Source organism: Hermetia illucens, chromosome 6 (genome assembly GCF_905115235.1).
Source record: "Hermetia illucens chromosome 6, iHerIll2.2.curated.20191125, whole genome shotgun sequence".
Taxonomy (NCBI): domain Eukaryota; kingdom Metazoa; phylum Arthropoda; class Insecta; order Diptera; family Stratiomyidae; genus Hermetia; species Hermetia illucens.
In genome coordinates this window covers 25926773-25948794 of record NC_051854.1, presented here as the reverse complement: position 1 = coordinate 25948794, position 22022 = coordinate 25926773, and the positions used below count along the sequence as shown (strand labels likewise).

General features: G+C 43.9%; 1 protein-coding gene across 2 annotated transcripts in view; it reads right to left on the bottom strand.

The window, feature by feature from the left end:
- Positions 1 to 619: 619 nt before the first annotated feature.
- Positions 620 to 22022, bottom strand: part of LOC119659071 (histone-lysine N-methyltransferase 2D) — a 29639-nt gene continuing 8236 nt past the window's right edge. Inside the window, exons 2-5 of one of the 2 annotated variants that reach the window (XM_038066982.1) lie at positions 10152 to 14607; positions 2311 to 4119; positions 2024 to 2249; positions 620 to 1846 (exon numbers count right to left, since the gene is read on the bottom strand). In XM_038066982.1, coding sequence (XP_037922910.1) covers positions 1243 to 1846; positions 2024 to 2249; positions 2311 to 4119; positions 10152 to 14607 — 7095 coding nt within the window. In that variant the 3' untranslated portion in view covers positions 620 to 1242. Of the gene's footprint in view, positions 1941 to 2023; positions 2250 to 2310; positions 4120 to 10151; positions 14608 to 22022 lie in introns of both variants that reach the window. The other variant, XM_038066983.1, reaches the window with a different exon arrangement.

Genomic DNA, 22022 nt, shown 5'->3' with positions numbered 1-22022 from the left:
TTTCAATTGTAGCTCGCGTTCTGGTCATTATTCGTTAGGCCGTCGCGAATTCCCTTGCATTGTCTATTTTGGAATACGGTGCGGACCCACGCATCGGAATAGACACGTTAATTTTGTAGTAATGAAGCATGAGGGATCAAAGCGCTCAAAGGACCCCCCCACATTCCCGAGCCTGGCTAGCACAGAGGCGTGCAAGAACGTGTGGACCGAGCACTTTGATGGAGCTTCAATTTTTGCGGGCGGATCTTCACGGTCAACTTCGCCATTTTTTTAGGTTTCTGGGATAGTTCTGCCCTCTAGGTCGTTGTCGGCCACTTAGGATGATCGCTCTGATCATTCTACCCAAATAAGTTCATTACAAGGCTTGGATGGCGGCTGCGAAGTATTTAACTCAGATATACGCCATCCTTAAAAAAAAAAGATGCTAAGAGAAGAACAGCTAGACGTGCGCTAAAAACTGCCTCGCCCCACGAAGTCATATCTGACGACTGTAGAGATTTGGAAGTGTCTGACAGTAATTTTATTAATCAGGCATACTAGAAGACATGAAAATGAAGAGACGCTGTATGGATCAGATGGTGGCATTTCGCTGGACCGAAATGAGAGAACAGGATATAAATAACTTTAAACAAAAATACATTTTATTCTTTAACTTCATACTTTCACAAAATCATGTTGTAACTTTTTACATACTTTGTTAGTAGAAAAATATCAAAAGAAAATATGACATTGGGGTTTTATGTACAATAATATATAAGAGAAAGCATCAAACGAAATCGAACCATTATACGACTATCAATAAAAATAAGAGCACAATTCGTTTGTAATCACTATTCTTGTGTTAAATACACAAATCTTATTTTTTACCTAATTTATCCTTCAACTAAAAGAGGGTGTTGCGGTTGGCAGTGTTACTTTCGATTGAATCAATGATCGCCGAATAAATTAAGTTGGAACACTGCAAATCTTTGTAAGGTCAAAAGCTAATCATTAAAGGAAATTTGTTTACTCGCTAAACTGCTAATTTCTACTATTATTAACTAGGAAGTCTTTGAAAAGTATTTCTACTCCCAAATAATGTTTCACTGCCATTCAGGCAAGGAAGATTGATAAGCGTTTCCAAGCATAACGAGCGAATCATCCAGTCCTCTACCTGCTGAAATAAACAAACTACCAATCTCAAAATCAAGGGAAATTTGAACGCCAAACACTAAAAACGCCAACCTTAACATCTCCTCGCACTTAACTCTTTCGATTTAAATTATTACTATTATTATTGTTATTGTTGCACAGCTGGATAATGTGTGGTTCAGTTTCAATTTTTTGTTTCATTATTGACGTCATCACCACTTCCGTGCTACACACAAGACACTTTGGTTTCCCAGGTCGTGTTAGATCGCTCAGCAAGTGCAAATCGTGAGAGCAACTGACGATAATGTAGGCATCTGGCGACTGGGTAATGGCTTCCGCTATTGCAGCGGCTGTGCGACGTTTCTGCTCGACTTTCCCGCCAGCAAGTTCAATTAACTTAGTCAGTTCTGAACGTGCTGGAAACACACTTGGTGTGATGAAAAATGTCTTTCCGCTGAACAAGAAGCGACGATTGGGTGATTGAAACAACTTGTCCATGCTGAAATCAAACGTTTCCTCAAGTTCCTTGTCTCTGACTTTAAAGTTGTCGGGAGAAAGCAACTTTCCTGCCTTGCAGCTTTCGACGAGCCAGTTGCTGTGCAAAACGTAGTCAACAACGCATAGCGCTCGCAGGAATTTGCAGGATCGCCCTATTCGCGTCATAACCAAGTGAGTTGCTTCGCACGGATCCTCCACTACGATACCCCCAAGGGTCCTGTGAAAATTGGAGTTAGTCATCTCTCTATGCATATTTGACATGATTTCTATGATCCTCTCCTAACTAGTCAAAAATGGAAAATACGGAACATCTACAATATAGCAAAGTATTAGAAGAGGGATCAATATGAAACCATTCGGAAGATTCTAATGACAAAATAAATTCAAAACTTACGTAACAGCCCGATGTAGCCCTTCCTTGTTATCCACCTGCGAGAAGGAAACCTTCGGTATGCAATCGGATCGAGGCAGTTCATTGCACACTATACTTTCTGGTATTTCTTCAAGCGGAGGAACTGTTCGCTTCTTCTTCGTTTTAGGGGCAGGTGGCGGTTCGGTTAAACTTCGTTTCAACCGTTCGTGGGCTTCCTGAGTAAGGTTAATTGGCGCCTTCCAAGCAGCTGAATGATCAACGCGGTTATTCCAAAAAATAAAGACTGATATTTTCTCTGTCACACTTACCCATTAGATGCGCAACAAGATTATATTCAATTCGAAACGGACCCGTCAAGTTGTACTGCTGGTACTTTGTGCTTTCGTATTGAGACATCCCACTGAGATTTCCCAACACAATATCACTCAACCATGCCGTATTCACTACGGGAATGTTCCATTCTTTCGCCTTTTTGTATTTCGGACCCTCAGGACGACGACAAATCAGCACAGTGTTATGTTTACTCATATACCCAGTCAACTTGGCCCCGGCTTCTTCCACCATCCTCTGAATGCGCTCCCGTTCGTCCAACTCAAATCCGGAAATTGCGATAATATGCCGTGTTGCCGGCTTTTGAGTTCCAAACGTACTGGGTAGAGGAAGATGCAGAGCCTGCCATGGCGGTACCACTTGCTTCTTTATAATCGTATCGCTTAACCAATAAGCGGTTACGCAACGCTTTGAATCCCTAATAGCTTGCATAACAACTCCATGGCGCTGAGTCCTGCACAGAACATGGGTGACTCGCTGGCAGTACACTTTTTCAATTTCACCTCCGTGACGTATAATCATGTCCTTCCACTGAGGAAGTTGATCTGCGTGACTCTCATCGTATTCAACAATAAAGAATGTGCAGCCCAACAGGAAAAGGTCAGGTGGAAGCTTCAAGTTTGGATTATGTCCATAAAACTGCGGACGAGGAGGCTGGATTGGTGCGCGGACAGGGCTAAAAGGCGGCCCTTTAATAACTGCAGTAGGCGATTGCGGCACCACAATTTGCTGACCAGGAGGAATCTGAGTGACGATTGGCGGCCCAACGGGTGGAGTGCTGTTTGTTATATTTCCCAAAGTGCGACGTTGCTGCAAAGCAATGATTTCTTGAGGAGTTCTCGGCGGACCTGCTGGATTTAAAGCGGCATTGTGCTGGGCAGTCATCAGACGTAGAGTTCCAGCTGCCGACGGTTCTCCAGTCGGTTCGGTCGGAATAACGGCCATAGCAGTCCCATTGTTTCCTAAGCGATTACTTAACATATTTGCAAGAGCAGTTTTAGTTTTGGAGTTCATCTGTTGCTGGTTTGAGTTGTTTGTTTCTTGTATAATAACAGCCGCTGCAGAAGTTGGGGGCTGCATACCAACGGGAGTTGTTGGCGTCTGTTGGCCATCCGGCGTAGTTGGCATTGCAACGGTTTGCAGGGGCTGCTGGGTTTTCTGAGCCTGCTCCCTCTGCAGGTGCAGTTGTTGGATTCGCAACTGTTGTTGCCGCTGTATCAAAAGTTGTTGCTGCTGCTGTTGTTGTTGCTGTTGAGGATTCGGAGTAGCTGCTCCGGGCTCAACAGTAAACTGGGTAGGAGCAACTTGACCTTGCTGCGACAATGGACTCAATCCAGGTGCCCCAGTTGATCGCACTAAAACCTGACGAGCTCCCTGCTGCTGCAACCATTGCATTTGCTGCTGAGAAGTTAAACCTGGTGGCATTTGACTCTGTACAATGATATGTTGTGTGCCAGTAGGCCGAGGAGCAGCCCCGACCACAGCAGTTACTCCAGGTCTGGGTTGGAAAGCCACCTGCTGTTGCCGCAGCATAATGCGTTGCTTGCTTTGCAATTTGGCAAGATATTGAGCTCTTTTGATCGGATCCAATTTCATGAGCTCGGAATGGGTTTTGTCATCCAACTGAATCACTTGACGCTGTGGAGCGCCTGCTGTCCATTGCGGTCGAACTGTACGAATAAATTGCGGGGGCCCTACGGGGGATCCGCCCGGGGTCTGAGGTTGCTGTGGTTGTTGAGGTTGTTGCTGCTGCTGAATTGGACTCTGTGGACTCCATTGTTGTTGACCTAGAACAAATAGAAAGTAATATTGAAAGCCAGTCCGAATTTGAAACAAAATCAAATATTGTGCGAAAAACTTATATCTCCCGAAGGCCATTGAAACCGGTGTATAGGTCTCATATAAAGACTATCGTTGGAATCTGAACACTGGAATATCTGATAAGAACCGAACTGCAAATTGGCAATGAACTCCCATCCATCAATCCGTCCAGGTGGCATGTCATCAATATTTCCGTAAGATCCCCTGTATAGCGGAAGTTCCATGCAGCATGGAAAACCATATTCTAAGCCAGTGTCTGGATATAAGACTAAACCCAGAAACAAGTTTTTACTACCCAAGTGACATTTTAAGAATAGGAGGAAATTGATGTCCTCGGTGTGCATATAACTACTAGCGATTCCAATTAGGGATGTCTCGGCGTATACATAAGATTCGGGAATCTATCCCGGCGCTACTTTGAATTTTATAACAAAACAATCATTATACCAACAACGGATGATGACGAAATTGACCAAGCTGATCACCATAATCAGCTACCGCGCCAACGATTAAGCGACCAGTGAAGAGGTACTCTTGCTCAAGATACTATTTCAGTACCGGAAATTTTATGTATAACCAATTCTTCTTCAAGCTCACTCCAATATATAGTGTTAGGTGCATTACCGAATGATATTGAGTTGGCCGTAGTCAATCATCTCCGCTCAACTCCCGCAGCCTCAACTACCAGACGATACTCTTCCTGGCAGCTGGAGAGCTCAACACTCTGGCGGAACAGCCTTTCTTGCTGTTTTTTTTTTTGGGTGGGGTAGTTAAATGCGTTTACGCCAGAGTGTTGGGCGTCCGTAATGGTACGCCATCGGACTGCCAACTAGATACCTCTCTGCCGTCAGAGAATTGGCATAAAACCGTTTGTCATTTTACCTCGGTCTAGTCCGCCCGCTCTTCCGTCTTAAGGAGCCTTCAAGTCAGGGAATTTATGTCACCATCGAGAGGAGAGAGTAGGCCCCACCAAAGGTCGAGCTCTGTCTTCTTTGCAAAAAGAAGAACCCCAACTCGAACCCGAAATCTAATAGCGGTCCTCGAAATCTGCCTGACATTATTGTTTGGAGAAAGCTAAGCCGTGTTTGAATAAAGTTAAAGGTCTGATCGGCATCGTCCGTTGTGGACGATTGCAAAACACAGTGTCAGAAGATCGTGCCTTTCGAATCTTGTACAGGTAAGTAACACTGAAAACCTCCGCGCCCACTTAGAACCTCGGTAAGGAAAGTCAGTCTCACCATGCTTCCGATTCAGCCACGTACTCAAGTTGCCAATGCGCCACGAAGTCGATCTGCCTCTTGTCTGGTTTTGCCAATAGAACTGCCACGCACTTAGTGTGTGTTTTCTTTCTTCACGAGCAACCATTTCCCTTGGGTGTTTTCCCTTGCGCTTGAACATGGTTTTACGCTCCTTAGTAAAGAGGGCAATGGCAACCACTCCGCGATCACCAACACGGCCGATTCAGAGATACGCAAGGCCCTTACCATATTCTTCCTTGCTAAGAGCATCAGACCATACCTCCTCGCCCTAGAGCAGAACAGACTGCGTTGCACTTATTAGAAGACGTCGGTTGTTAGATGTAGGACCCCCGTATATTTGTCATTAGTCGATTTAAGGTGCAAACTCCAGCTACAGTCTTGTCCTTTGCTGCTTTGATTTTGACTCGATTATCGATTCGCCGATTGATATAGGATGCAAGGTTCTCTTTTTAGTTAGGATGACAGCTTCAGTTTTTTTTTTCAGCGCAAGGCTGTAACCATGAGCTTACTTGACACATCAATATGCCAAGTCTATTTTGCTATTCAACAGTGCGTCCGGCAACAAGTGCCGCAAGGTCATCTGCATAACTGACTGGACGCGCCTCTCCTGGTATGTCGAGCCTTAACAAGGTATTGGTAAGAAGTGTTCCAGACGTCCGGCCCTAGAATGGATTCCTGCGCTATTCCCGACGTGATTCCCGTCTTCCTCTGATCTTCTAGTGTCTCATAGATCAGCAGAGCAGTGGGTAAACCCTCAATAACCGTAACATATGGCCCGATACGTGGCATGAATTATCTAGTGTGCCTAGAATATCTTTCCATCTTACGGAATTAAAGGCATTTCTGACATAGAACATTACAAGGAACACCACTCGACGAGCTCAGCAGTTGTGTGTCGCTGCTTGATCAACCGTATCCATGACTTGCACGACAGCACCCTCTATGGATCTCTCTCTTCTATGCTGCAAACCGATTACTTCAGGATCGACCGTAATGACCTCACTAACCAGCAAGCAATTCGAATATCATTCCTATAAATCAAGAGCGTAGTTGCTAATATTTGGTTAATTTAAATGGATCAAGATTTTCTGGATGACTTATCGTAGAAGTTTCAGGACGGGACGATCAATTTCGTAGCCTACGTTGGCGACAGCTTGGAAGTCTAAACCAAGGTAGATTCATCCCGCGCAGCAGTTCCCTTTTACAATTAGCTCTTCAAAGGAAAAGCCATTTTGTTACTCATCTCAGCATTAGGTATGCATGGTAATATGACGTTGTTGCTGTTGATATACAGTCGCTTTGCATCAAGATTTTGCGCTAGACCTAACTCGAAATGCTACAGATTGAGTGATGGGCCAGGTGATATCGGTAAAGCAAGACCAATCCAGCAAGACGATAGAGATTTTTAATAAGAGATTCAATCTGTGGAGACGGGTAGGATAGGCCACAGGGCCAAGCTTTATGAAGAAAAAGGATCAAATGAATTTGCGATAAACGTTTTCAAGAACAGGAACCGGCAGAGTGGCGGGGGATTTTAGACTAAGAAAGAGGTAAGGAGTGAGAAGAGGAAGGGGGTACAGAGTGAGCCAAACAATAATTGAGGCAAGTCAGCAGAAAAGAATGTGAACTTGGAGGAAACGGTAGAGGGCTGGACAGAGTCGCAAGTATTGCGGATGTGAGACCAGAACAGCCTGAATTCTCGCATACCAACGCGGCCTCGACATGGGCTTGATATCCTTTGGGAATTTAGTAATAAGTAGCTGATAACTGAAGAACAATAAAGATTACAACTTTGAGACTGTTGATAATTTCTCCTATTTAGGGTGGAAAATCACAATCGATAACAGCTATAACGGTGAAATCCGCGCACGGTTGTTGTCAGCCAACAGAGCCTATGTCAGCTTACAAAAACTGTTTCGCTCGAAACGTCTCACCATAAGTCAAAGCTATTATTATTTCGGCAGTCCTCATTTATTCCTCGGAAACTTAACAAAAAAAATGCAAACTCTTAGCCGCTTTTGAGAGAAAAATCCTCCGAAGAATTTTTAGCCCCCTACATGAGATGGACGATTCCGTAGCCTATATAACGATGAAATTTATGAGCGATACCACGTCGGAATGGTCATTGTTAAAATTCGGCTCAATAGGTTGCGATGGGCCGTTCATTTAATCCGTATGGGTGAAGATGATCCAGCCCGGAAAATCTAAAAGGATAATATCTATGGTAGAAAAAGAAGACGTGGCAAACCCTGCCTCAGATGGCGTAAGCCAGGACGTCAGACAGCTTTTAGGGATATCGAATTCGGGGACCTCGACCCAAAACCGGAATGTCTGGAGTTCCTTACTAAGGCAGATCTAGAAATATATTTGTTGTTTATAGCCTATGCAAATCAGGTCACTAAAGATTGACTACAGGCTCCAAAATCAATGGGGACGTTGTGACCTCTATGCTACGAATCGATACGAAAGATTTTAGGCGTTGCAGGACGGACTAAAAAGGCTGACTTGGGCTATCGGAGTTAACGTTCCAAACATGAGCAGGTAACCGAAAAATGTTAAGGGTAATCGACATAAACCTTTTGGATAGTAAAGTTGCGATGACCAGCCAAACTGAGGGTCTGGAGATAGTGCTGATGGCAAATGAATAGAAGAATAACCGGACCCTAAACGTAGAAACTGCTAAGTTGATATATGAACTGTCCTCTGGCAAGTCCAGGGTATGGATATTTGGAAGTTTTGGTCAACTTATATGAGATAAAAAACCTGGAAGAACTTGCTGCCACCGTTGCATATCAACGTCCAGAAGGAATGCGTCTTCAGAGGTGGTGGCATTTGGGGCAAGGATCAAACGGGGTTATGAAGAAGCCTTCGAAGAAATAATGGAACACGAGGAGGAAGGCTTCATCAGAGCAACGGTGAAAGGAGTTCACATATACAGCTACTATACTGCACCCAGTACTACACTTGATGAGTATAAGCAAATGCGTTTGCAAGAGGACGTTGGTCGATAATCATAGCAGGTGATTTTGAAGCGTCGACTCTTGAATGGGGCAACTGGACAACGAATGTGAGAGGAAGTGTTCTCTTCGAAACATTCACGAAACTAGACGTGCAAGTGGTGGAACCACATACAATTCCAGGAGAAGGAGCCTGGGGTCTACAGTGGACCTGATACACATGAAAGAAAAGCTGTTTGGCAAGTTAGTGAGGACTATATTCACAGTGACCAACAGGCAAATTGCATGAAGATCAAGGGCGAATCGAGCTCCAAAAAGAGTGCTCATAGAGTACTGGATGGGTTGCCGGTTTGGACGGTGAAAGCTTTCGAAGGGGAAGTTCTCTGGGGTGCTTGAGTCATAGAAAAAGTTAGCCAGATCACTCGCTTAAAGAGGGCGATTCGCAAAAGTAAAAAGAATTGATTTAAACAATTGTGTGAGTATGCCGATATTTATATCGGAACGGGGTTTACAAAGTGGTAATAAAAAGGCGACGAAGATCACCCCAGGACCTATTCGCGCCTTCTGAAAGCAGTTGTTGCCATTGATTCCTCACCACCAAAACAGCGGAAGGCAAACGGTGGGTCAGGTCAACGAGAGCGTGCTACCTCCAGATACCGAGGATGAGCTGCGGAAAATATGTACTACGATCGGTGACAATAAGGCTCCAGGTTTGAATGGCATCCCTAACAGAACTTTGAAGCTCTGAGGGAAGATTAGGTCTAGCCTTTTCGTCTCTGGAGAGAGTCATCTACAACAGACTGTTACCCGTCGAAATCACCAGTATGGGCTCCAGCGAACCCATTCTGTGGTGGATGCAATAAGGGTGGTGATAAGCCTGGCAAGAGACGCAATAAATTCTAGTAGCTGCTGTGCGGTGTTGGCACTGGATGCAGAAACGCCTTCAATTCCGCCAACTGAGGCCGAATCGAAGGCACATTGGCTGACATAGATACTCTTGGACATTGGGCGAGTATGGTCGAGAATTACCTGTCAATAAGAACTCCTTGGTACGGGGGTCCCCAAGAATACATCGCAATAACAGGAGTGTCATAGGGCTCAGCTTTGCCGATGACTTTGCTGTAGTTGTTGCGGTAAAGCACTCAGATGATCTGGAGGTTTATGCCACGGAAACAGTGACAGCGATAAAAACCTCACTGGAAAAGACCAGGTAGACCCCGACGGAGGAAAAAACCGAAACGATCTTAATAACGAACCGTAGAAAGAAAAGCACCGTGAATGTAGAAGTCGATAAACATACGGTCATCTGTAAGCTGATTATTAAGAACCTGGGGGTAATAATTGACACCAAACTGAGCTTTAGGGACCACTAAAAAGGCAACTAGTGCCACCGCGGCCCTTGAAAGAATATTGTCGAAATTCGGTGAAAGGAAAAAAGATGTCCGCTGTAGTTCTAACTTCGCAATAGCGGGACTAAAACTAGATTTTGACCACATACCTGTTCAGGACGCAGACAGAAAAATCTCTGAGTAAAAACCCTGGACTACAATGGACTTATTATAGCCCCAGTGGTTGGAACTATGGCTTCCTTTTCACTGTTAGCTACTTTACTTACCTAACCTCCCCAAAACCAACCGTTCGCACTACTTTTTAAAATTCAGCTAAATTGTGCCTCATAATAGTCCAAAACTAAAGGCAAATTTCAATTACCGAAAGCCTTCAAAGATGCTTACAATTTGGTTTGAAGTGAAGTAGCTACAAAGGAAATTCCATGCAACATACCTTGACCAGCGATTATCCCACCTGCCTGCTGTTGTTGCACAATAATTTGTTGCGGCTGAGGTGGCTGTTGTCCCGTTTGAACAATTGTCTGTTGTGTTTGTGATGTTTGTCCCTGAGGCGTCTGCTGCGCGACGAGAACATGCTGAGGAATCAACTGCTGCTGCTGTTGCTGTTGTTGATTGACGCCTTGCTGTTGAACGATTGTTGTTTGCTGCTGTGGCTGTTGTTGTTGAATGATCGAAGCTGGTTGTGTTTGTGGTTGAAGAATAATTTGCTGCCCTGATGTGCTACTTTGACCGATAATTCCGGGCTGATCGTTGCCACCTTGAAGGTGCAGCTGATTCGGTTGCTGTTGCTGTTGCTGCTGCGACTGTTGTTGCACAATTCCCTGTTGGGCTTGTTGGATGATAATTTGATTTTGAATCTGAATTTTCGGACTCTGCCCTTGAATGTAGGCGGGCGTCTGGTTGGGAGGCGGTTGCGACTGTTGCTGGATTATCGGTTGAGGACTGGATGGTACAGATTGTGGTGACTGGCTCACTTGCTGCTGTTGTTGTCCTAAAATCTGCTGGTTGCCAACTGTTGACTGTTGGTTTTGGTTCTTTTGGAGTTGCAACTGCAATTGTTGTTGCTGTTGAATGTATTGCAAGCGTTGCGGATTCAGGATGTGTTGCTGATTGATTATGATTTGCTGGGGTGGCTGCTGTTGCTGCGAGCCCTGGCCTTGTTGTTGTTGAGTCAGGACGATTTGTTGTTGTTGAGACGGTTGTTGTTGCGTCTGGATTTGATTGATAATGACTTGTTGCTTTGACTGCGGCTGTTGTTGCTGCTGCAAAACCACCTGATCTGAGTCCTGATTTACCATTTGCTGTGGCTGTTGCTGAATGAATATTTGCTGCTGACTCTTTGGAGCGAAATTTTTCAACATAGGACCGAGACTTGATGTTCCGACCGTCTGCTGTTGGGTATTTTGGATTTGCTGTGGATGTTGTTGCTGCAAGACCGTTTGCTGTTGCTGTAAAACGGTCGGTTGTGATTGGCCAACATTCTGTTGTTGTTGGGGCTGCTGTTGGATGACTTGTTGTCCAACTTGTTGCAATTGCTGCTGCTGGCCTTGTTGTTGAGCCTGGCTCGTCTGATTGATGATGATTATATTTTGATTTTGCGAGTTTTGAAGCAGTTGCTGTTGTTGCTGCTGTGTCAATTGATTAAATTGCTGGGTGAGGATGTACTTTGTTTGCACAGGCTTGTTTCCAGTTGTTTGAACACCGGAGTTTAATTGTTGCTGCTGCTGTTGTTGCAATATTTGTTGCTTCTGCTGGAGGTTAAGCATGTGACTTTGTATTATCTGCTGGCCTTGGGCTGATGATGTGTTTATCACATGCCGCTGAGTAATGATTTGATTGTTACCCTGACTAATAATTATTTGTTGTTGCGGAGCCTGCAATTGGTTCGGCTGCTGCTGCTGTTGTTGGAGTTGTTGGTTCTTTAGCTGTTGGGCAGCAATTTGCTGCCTCAAAAGAACACTCTGCTCGTTTTGCTGGAGTGGGCTAGGTGTGGCCCTTCCTAGTACCTGTGCCACAGCATTCGCATTCGAAGGATCAATTTGTTTGGTGAGAAGGATTTGCTTTGAAATAACCTGCGTAGGAAGCTGCTGCTGGAGAGGCAACTGAATTTGCTGATGCTGTTGTGGTGATTGCTGCAACGGAGACTGCTGCTGTTGTTGCAATGGCGATTGCTGTTGCGGCTGTTGTTGTTGAACCTGTTGCTGTTGCTGCTGCTGAAGTTGCTGTTGTTGCATCTGCTGATTGACCTTTTGTTGCTGTTGACTGAATGCTAATAAATGTTGTTGAATTGACTGAGATCCCTGTCCTTGGTTCAAAGGCACACCCTGCCGCATCTGCACCTGCTGCTGTGTTAGAGTTTGCCGATTTTGCTGTATTTGTTGACGCAGTTGCTGTTGCACAGAGAGCACATGCTGATTTTGTGGTGACTGCGATGGTGGAGGCGGAGGAGTCATCTGCGGTGAGGGTGTCGGTTGATGCAAAGGCGACTGAATTGTTTGCTGCAATGGCGACTGAGAAGGATGAATTTGTTGTTGACCCGGCAAACTGTTCTGCTGTTGGATGATTTGTGGTGAATGTTCTTGGTTTAAGCTTGGGCTAGGAGCTTGATGCATCCGAGGGCTCTGCTGAAAGTGTTGATGCTGCTGTTGTTGTTGTGATTGCTGTTGTTGCGACTGCTGCTGCAGTTGTTGCTGCTGCTGCAATTGCTGTTGTTGCAATTGCTGCTGCTGCTGTTGTTGTAGATGCTGTTGTAATTGCTGCTGAGTCGGTTGCTGTTGTGTGTTTTGCTGGTGCTGTTGCTGCAACTGCAACTGCTCGATTCTCTGCTGTAGATTTTGCTGCTGCTGTGCCAAGTTCTGTTGTTGCTGTTGCAGATGACGTTGAATGGCTTGTTGCTGTGGCGTTAGAGGCTGTTGAGCCGCTTGTTGCTGGAGTGCCTGCTGTTGCTGTTGAATTGCCGCCTGCTGGCGGATTATATGCTGGTGCAGTAATTGCTGTTGCTGTAGGGTCATTGTAACCGTTGGAGGCTGAGGATGTTGTTGTTGATTTTGAAGCTGCTGAGGCTGATTTTGCTGCTGTTGTACCTGCTGCTGTGAGATTTGCTGCTGAATCAATTGACCAGTTTGTTGGCTTGGTTGCGGCGTTTGGATCGGTGACTGTTGTTGATGCGACTGTTGAATATGTTGAGGCGATTGCTGGGGTGATTGTTGTGATTGTTGCTGCATTGGCGAAGGTGTCTTAACATTTCTTTGAAGCTGCGCGTTTATAATTTGCTGTTGCGCATGAAGCTGCTGCTGTTGAATTTGCGTCAGCTGCTGTTGAGGTTGTTGTTGCTGAGGTTGACCCCCATGTGTTACTATTGTCGCCTGCCCCGAATTCTGCAATGTTGTCGTTACTGGCAATTGATTCTGTTGTTGCTGCTGTTGGTGATTGTTTTGAATCTGTTGCTGAAGTAATTTTTGCTGCAACATGAGCTGTTGCTGTGGCGTCATATTTTGCTGGACAGACTTAGGACGCACAAATATGACAGGTTGTTGTCCTTGCTGCCCTTGCGGTAAGCTGGTTATTATGATATTGCCTTGACCTGAACTTGAAACCGCCCGGATTATCTGTGTTGATGCGTTCGAAACATTTGGAATTTGCTGCTGGGTCTGTTGCTGCTGCTGTTGTTGTTGTATTGTTTGGGCCTGTTGAACGGCTTGTTGTTGTATTGATTGTAGCTGCTGCACTTGTTGCGGTTGCGATTGCGAAGTTTGTTGAAGGAGAGTTTGCTGCAATTGCTGAGAATGAGCTTGTAGCTGTTGCGCTTGAGAATGTTGTTGCTGTATTTGTATTTGTTGTGGAGACTGTTGAGTCGATTGAGTTTGTTGTTGTTTAACTTGTAATTGATGTTGTTGTTGTGCTTGCAATTGCTGTTGCTGGGCCTGCAATTGTTGCTGATGTTGCTGCTGCTGTTGTTGTTGCTGCTGCTGTTGTTGCTGCTGCTGCTGTTGTTGCTGCTGCTGTTGTTGCTGCTGCTGCTGTTGTTGCTGTTGCTGCTGCTGTTGTTGTTGCTGCTGTTGTTGTTGCTGCTGCTGTTGTTGTTGTGCTTGCAATTGCTGTTGATTTTGTATTTGTTGCTGAAGTGGCGACTGTTGTGTAGTTATAATTTGTTGTTGCTGACTCTGTTGTTGCAACTGAATACTAACTGACTGCAAAGATTGTTGAATTTGCTGAATTTGCGCTTGTTGCATTTTTGGCCCCTGATTCTGTATTATCTCCTTGAAACTCTTTGTAGGCTTTTCCACTGAAGTCATGGTGGCACCACTATTCTCATCAAACCCAATCAAACTTGATAAGCTCTTCTGTATTGTATCTTGTGCCGGTGGTATTTTTATGAACTTCGGCGGCGGTTCGACAATCAGTAAACGTGGATGATACCCTTCAGGATTTACCAGCTCCCTCTTCTTCACGCACTCTATAATCCAATCGGGTGAGATTACTTTTATTCGATTCTTATTCAAGGATATCGCTTTTTTGTACGCATTCCCACCGGCCATACCACATACTAAATGCGTCGTACGATTGGTGAAATTTCGTTGAACTTGTCCCCCGAAATATGTTATAATCGCGTACATCTTTTTGCGATCTTCAAAGCTTATCTGTGTGAAGGATGCGATCATTTTCGCGAAAATATTTGACGGAAAAGGACTGTAGGCCTTCGTTGAGGCTAAGCGCCCCAGTTTGGCCGACGCAACAATCCATTTTTCCGTCACAGGGATTGCGTTATAGAGATCAGAAGTTAGAACAACTTCTTCTTCATTGTAATTTTTTCCACATATTAAATGGGTAACAACTTCTGGCATGAAAGGACGATTAAGGGCGCCACCATTTTTGAGGATTTTTCCAATCTAAAAAAAGAAAGAGAGCAAAAAGCGAAATTTTGAAATTATTAACAAGAAAATTTGATTCAAATTCTATTCACTAAAAATATGTTTAGGAGATGCAGCGCCGACAAATTGGAACAATAGCTTGAAAATCTCCCTTAATTTCAATTAGATTCTCTGAAGCGAATGTTGCCTTGAAGGTAGTGAAGATAAGCAGAGTGCGAGAGTGCGATTATACAGCTTTCATTCAGTACCATGATGGAGTGGACCAAGATGAAACGCGCTTTTTTTAGATCAACCCACTTCGAATAGCAGCGTCTCTACCCTACTGTCAGAGATGTTTTTTCAGCTTTCCGATTACTTATTTACCTACTGTTCGCAACCTGGCTCTAGCTAGAACTGGTTTTGGGATCAGGCCGGGACTTGCTATAGGAAGACCAGTTACGCTAACCAAAACAATTCGAAAGCCGACTTTATTTGAACAGATATCGTAACGGAGAATATTTCGAAGCCTAGATACCATGGGTACGGGCCACCTCTCCTGCACCTAAAGTATGGTTGCCAAAAAGCAGCCAGCAAGACTGGTGCAAACGCAAAAATGTTGCAGAATGAAGTGAACTGAACCATTTTATTATACACGTCGCCTTTGTAGGAGCAGGCGACTACAAAATCGCAGACGAAAGCAGGAAGTTCGGTTAACTATTTGATGAATCTGAGTCTGAAGCGCTTTTAAATCTACGTCAGTGCTGGTTGTGCCGGTAATGATCCCATTCGATACTTTGCGCAAGGAATGGGCGTGGCGTAACACGTTTTGATCACATCCGAAATGAGGATATCCGCGATCGTTATGGGGTTGCACCGATTGTGGAAAAATTGCGAGGGAGGCGTCTTCGATGGTATGGTCACGCAATTCATGCAAACGATAATTCATTTGCCAAGATTGGTCTGAACATCGAGGTCGATGGTAAACGACCAAAAGGCAGGCGGAAACCACGGTGGCTTGATACGCTGGATGGGGATTTAAAAGCCTCGAGATTGCATCCAGATCAGGCATTCGATAGAGCCATATGGCGAAACCCATCACGACGAGCCGACCCCGGTTATGACAAAGGCTGAAGAAAAAGAAGAAGAAAAAAATATAGGTGCGTGCGCAGAGCGCAGGAATGAAGCAAATTCCAAGTCGCATTATTGTTGACCACGCAGGTGGCACGAATCCTCAAAATACCACTCTGCGAGATTGACAAACAAAAGTAAAAATATGAATGACGATCTATATGATTGGGTAGACACTTAAATCGAAGAAAATTTAGCTTACAGTTGGCTCCGCAATTGTGAGGACACAACGAACGAACTATTGAAGGAAGCAAGCTAGAGGAAAGCTACAAAAACCGAAGCACGAGCCTTACTTAAAAGCAAACACCCCGCAAAGTAATACGTAAATGATAATCCCGCGGCTCAATTTTGGACAGATGGGTTTTAATGATTGCGGGTTCCACCAGCGTTCACGCTAGCCGGAGGTTCACCAGGCTTAACTGGAATAGACGTTTCTTACTAAACAATTTATATATCCTTTTAGGAACACTAAAGGGACTTCCGGCAGCTGGAGTATCCACCAAAAGAAGCTCCGAACCTCTTGCTCAAAGGTAAATGAATCCAAAAAAATAATAGATCATCAAAGAACATTACCCGGTTGGATAAATTGCTTGAGATCAGCTTTATTGTGAAATGTTAGAGTGCAGGATAATGGAGACTATATAATCCGCAGGGCAAGGCCAACGTGGAATGGCAAGAGGACTTTTCTTGATGAACACCGAGGAAGTGCGGAACGGTTTTGATATACCTGCCACACGTCGAACTTTACTTTCGCGGTAGAGCAATTAAACTCACCGCACGAGTTTCTCCGGCGTGTTATAACAATAACTCTGAGGGGGCAATACCGAAACGGCGGCGGTTTACGGATATGGGAAAATAATCCAATGGAACGAATCCCTTCCTTTTTCGACATTGGAACAGCTATCTTCCCAATAAAATGACATTATCAGTGTCAATTCTAAACATTGCGGTTGGTGTCGAGGTCCACCAATCGTTTTAGTCTCCTTGCGATGCACCAAAACTTAAGCAACAAAAAGAAAAACCGGAATGAGCACTGGTATACTTCGTCTTCGTCTTTATTTTTGAGTTGAATTGTCAATTCCAGCATTTAGTGACCCCTTCTACTACGTCGTTTTAAGCAATGGTTAGGTAGGAATTCGGTCTGAATCTTAATAATGTCTTGACAGTCGCTCTGCAGCATCAATATAAGAATCATAAGAAGAACTCAGCAGAGAAAAAAACCAGTCATACTTCGAAAGACGGCTGAGTTAACCTAAAACAGTTTCGATCTATACCAAAGCTACAAGAGAGACCTGCAAAGTACAAAACAATATTGTATGGAGTCCATTAGAATTCAGGATAACATTCCGCGCGCAAACACAGCTGGCGATGTGCATTGGCCGATATCGCAGCTAAAATCGAATACGTTAAAAGCCGCAAGACGAAAACTATGTTGTGATTACCATACATGAAAAAAGACACTCAATTCGAGTTATTACCAAGAATACTAGTACGAATAACAATCTTCGACCATCTGACAAATGATGAAGGCACAAGTAATGCAACTGACTATTTTGGAGTAGAGGGCCGATTCAAGACAATATGGGTACGACAGCTCAAGATATATAGAACTAGTAGACAAAGTATTTTGTCTGGGGATTGAGGGAGTCCTAAGCGCTCATCCAGTTAATGTCGTAATTTCGCTTCGGCCTACTTTGGGTCTGAATTTAAAGGCCTCCTTTGGATATAATTCATGACGTGTTTGGGATTTTACATAAAGGAGCCATCACCACCTGTAGTCACTTTCAGTGACTCTGCTCCCATGCAGAGATGGGATAGCATCTGATGAGTTGCTTCTGCCCTGGATGAAACTGTCAGTTACTTTTTAGTAGACCAAGCCCCAGACGCATTGATCAAGCCGGTTAACAATCGTGAAGCTGAGCATAATCAATGGGTTATTTTTCGTCAATGTGCAAAATAATTTATTGCATATAAAAGGATATCGGGAGGCTCTATCCTCTTCAAGTCCACCCAACTTCTGGCAGTATACTGACGACATTGACATAAAGTGAAAAATAACCCCAAATGTAGAAACTGACTTTATCCAGATCGTGCAGGTTTATCATGGGCGGAACATTAATGAAGTCAAGACAAAATCTATGGTGACAACGTCAACAACAAGAACGAAGAAAATAACGAAACCAAATAGCACTGCTAATTCTTAACCGAGTACGAGAGAAGGATCCTCCCAAGAATTTCTGTCTCCATACAGGAGGATAAACGATTTCGTAGTCTATATAACGAAGACATCTATGAGCGGTGCTACGACCATCTAGCTGTCACCTAACTCGTAAGGGTGAGAATGATCCAGCCCGGAAAATTTATAGGCCCAATAACTATTTAGAAAAAAACGTAGAAAACTGTGCCTTAAAGGATGTAGCAATAGTATAGGTTGAGATCCCAGACAGTTGCTAGCAATTGGTGGATATCGGTGTCAGATCGGTATTTAACTGTCGAGAGAGCTTATACTCTGGGGACCAAAATAATCGGCAATGTGCTTGTTGGGGTAACTCCTCTTGGGAGTGGAGGAGAGAATACTGAATTTAAGTTAAACAATTGAAGTGTGATTTATTCAGTTCTGTTAAAAGGACTCCTAAAGGGAATAGACGGACAGAATTGAAGAAATTTCCACACGAAAAGATACATAGGCGGAGCATCGTCTCGCGCCCTCATAGTAATTACTCCAAACATCAGTGCACAACAACTGATAAAGCAAAAAAAGAAATTGGACGTAGCCATAAATCCCACATTTCAAAATAAATGCCACGAATTTCGGGAGGATTTGGCAAGACATGTATTCCCCAATAAGATAAGCCTATGGCGGGGCGATATACATAAAGTCAAAGGGTTCGAAACTATAGCAGTGCATAGCACTTCCGCACCTTGAATTATGTGCAACGAGTTTGGCAAAGTATCTAATTTTTAAGGTGACTACAGAGTTGGTATTCAAAAATAAGAACACACGGTTTCTGGACAGACCCGCAAACCCTTTTAGCGTAGATCAATACACAATCGTGCTCATATAAAACTTTCGTTATCAATCTTATATCATCAATTGTCGAACGAACATTACCAGGACAGTGGCGTCACGTGAGGTCAAGTGACTCGACAGATATTCTCTCCAGAGAAACCACTCTTAGCCAGCCAATAAAAAATCATCTTGTGTTGTGTCATTTTGAAGAGAAACAAAAATCTATTAACAATAGCGGAGCAGATAGATAATTCAGGATACTTGACTTAACCGATCACCACCGCAATTTCTTTTGTCGATTGCAGCGTAGAGTAGGTATGACACCTATCGGACAGTTTGTATTATAAGCTAAGGCCAAGCAACGGTTTTGGCCTGTGAAGAACAAGGCCATCAATCATTATCATCATCAACGGCGCAACAACCAGTATCCGGTCTAGGCCTGCTTTAATAAGGAACTCCAGACATCCCGGTTTTGCGCCGAGGTCCACCAATTCGATATTCCTAAAAGCTGTCTGGCGTCCTGACCTACGCCATCGTTCCATCTCTGGCACGGCCTCGTCTTCTTTTTCTACCATAGATATTGCCCTTATAGACTTTCCGGGTGGGATCATCCTCATCCATACGGATTAAGTGACCCGCCCACCGTAACCTATTGAGCCGGATTTTATCCACAACCGGACAGTCATGGTATCGCTCATAGATTTCGTCGTTATGTAGGCTACGGAAACGTCTATCCTCATGTAGGGGGCTAAAAATTCTTCGGAGGATTCTTCTCTCGAACGCGGCCAAGAGTTCGTAATTTTTCTTGCTAAGAACCCAAGTTTCCGAGGAATACATGAGGACTGGCAAGATCATAGTCTTGTATAGTAAGAGCTTTGACCCTATGGTGAGACGTTTCGAGCGGAACAGTTTTTGGAAGCTGAAAGAGGCTGTTGGCTGACAACAACCGTGCGCGGATTTTGTTATCGGTTGTGATTTTCGACCCAAGATAGGAGAAAAGACCATCAATAGCAGAGTTATTTAGCGATTCATTATTTGCTCCGGCGGCAATCTACCGATAGATCGTATTGAATCCACGAAACCGCTGACGTCGACTCAGAGAAGTCGCGTTTGGATTCACTACCAAATTCGAAGAAAACTTCCTCAAAAAACCTATATCGCTGCATTTGATTGCATTTCCACGCAAGTTGTCTAATTTAAAACTCGTAAATGAATAGAAGCAATACTCAATTCGAAACTTATGGTACCAATATCAAGAAACCCAAATGATTTGACAGTATTGAAAACTGGTACGATGATATGCTTAAAAGAGGACTATGTACTTGTCTTTTAGTGGCCAGCGAGTGCTTAAGGATATCGATAGAAGGGTTCTGCTAGTAGAAGTACAAATAATGGATGAGGCTCTCAAAAAGATAATTCATCGCTTGGCACCACACCGTATCGAAGTCAATCCAATGGACGCAGAATACGAAACCAATCATCATCATATCATCAACTAACAATTGCGTATCAACTTCCAAAGACGGTTTGGAAGAAGTTATAAACCAAAAGGTTGATTTCAGAAAGAATCAGAAGCCGCAGAACCTTCAGGGACTTCAAAGTAGAACAGATGGAGATACGACAAAAATAAATGCCAAGACAACACTTGGTTCCGCAGTAGTCAACTTACTCATCACTGCCTTATAACACCCCAACCTCTAATCAGTCAGTTTAAATCGCCAGATACTAGAGAAGGGGATGCAAACATTACAACTTCCCACATCACACATCACAACATGTAACATGTTTTGCCAATCGGTCATTTCCCAGTTAAACCAAATGATCACAGAAATCACCAAAGATAATGACATTTTATGATCTCATCGAGCCAAAAGAGGAACATAAAACATCGAAGGAAACACACCTAATCGGAGCATTCATATCAAATTCAAGATTCAATTATATATCGAACTGCAGTATAATATCTAATTTCACGCTCCAGACTCAATTATCTAAATCTAGTCTCTTAATTCCTTTACGTTATCGCTTTTCTGTACTTTACACACAATTGCGTCTCCAATTGCAGCCTGCTTATTTGATACATCAGCAATTCTTATCAAAGCATGTAACAGCTGGCGTCTATGAAATCTTTGGTCACGTGGAATGCGACTTATATGTATATCAAGAGCGGGCCCGGAAATATTTCCTTATTTATAAATACAGAGTTCAGGCAAGGTCGTAATTGCATTTTCATTTCAATCCGTTTTAAATTCAGAAGTAGTTGACTGTTTAAAGAAAATAAGAACCAAGAGTGAGGAACTTTACAAAGAGGTATTTTTCGTCTGGCATAAAAATAGCCCAAAAATGACCATAGGCCAGGTATTCAGACACTGCATAGCTTTGAGGTTCGTAGGTAAGCAGGATTGAAATTCTTTGAGATGTCATGGTAGAGATACTACTAAAGCACAGGATATTGCACACATCATCGCCGCCATGTTAATGATCTCCCCAATATTCTTTATGCATGGAGCAAAATTACGGAAAAAGAACATTAATGTGCTATCTAACACTGCCTAATTATGGCTTTAATAATCTAATGTTTTTCACAAAAGTCCAACGAGAAAATCTGCATTGTCAGTGAAGTATATCGAAAAATGTCTAGGTTTGGCCAACGAAAACATCGACGGCCATCCCATAACAGGTGCAATAATTCGTTCTCTTCAAGATCGTCTCTATTGCCAACGATTAGGTCGCCGGGGAGTCGTGGGTTCTCTCCGTACACCGTAACAGCATGGCTGGCAGCAAACTCTTCGCATGCGGCTGTATGGAGATCAAGTAAAACAAAAGGCAAGATCTGCGGCCATGAGGGACCGTTTTGCACCATAATGGTGGCCTTCAGCATTCAATGCTAGCGTTCCAGTATCCCATTCAACTGTAGCTGGTATGTAGTTCTCTCCTGGCGCTCCCTAAAGCGCGGAATCCGCTCTCGAGAGAGGGCCTCAGCACATAACTGTGCTCTAGTGTCCTTTAGAGGCAATTCTTGAAGCCGTGCGAGTCTCGCAAGGGTCCTCCAATGTCGAAGTGTATAGTGTGAAAGCAACCAGGGGATACTTCTACTTTCTCCCTAGCATAGCTAGTGGCTTTATACCGCGGAGCGAAACACTTTCTTACGAAAAGCGGCCGGATATGGCCTACGCCCCTTTTCGAAGATCTCGCAGAAGATAGAAGGTGAGCCGAAAATAGAGAACTCCTTGAACATGCATTTGGAGTCCAACTGCAGGCTCTGAAGAAGTGCGTTGTCCTTCTGCAACATCTGGGGAAGAGAAGCGCTTGTGAC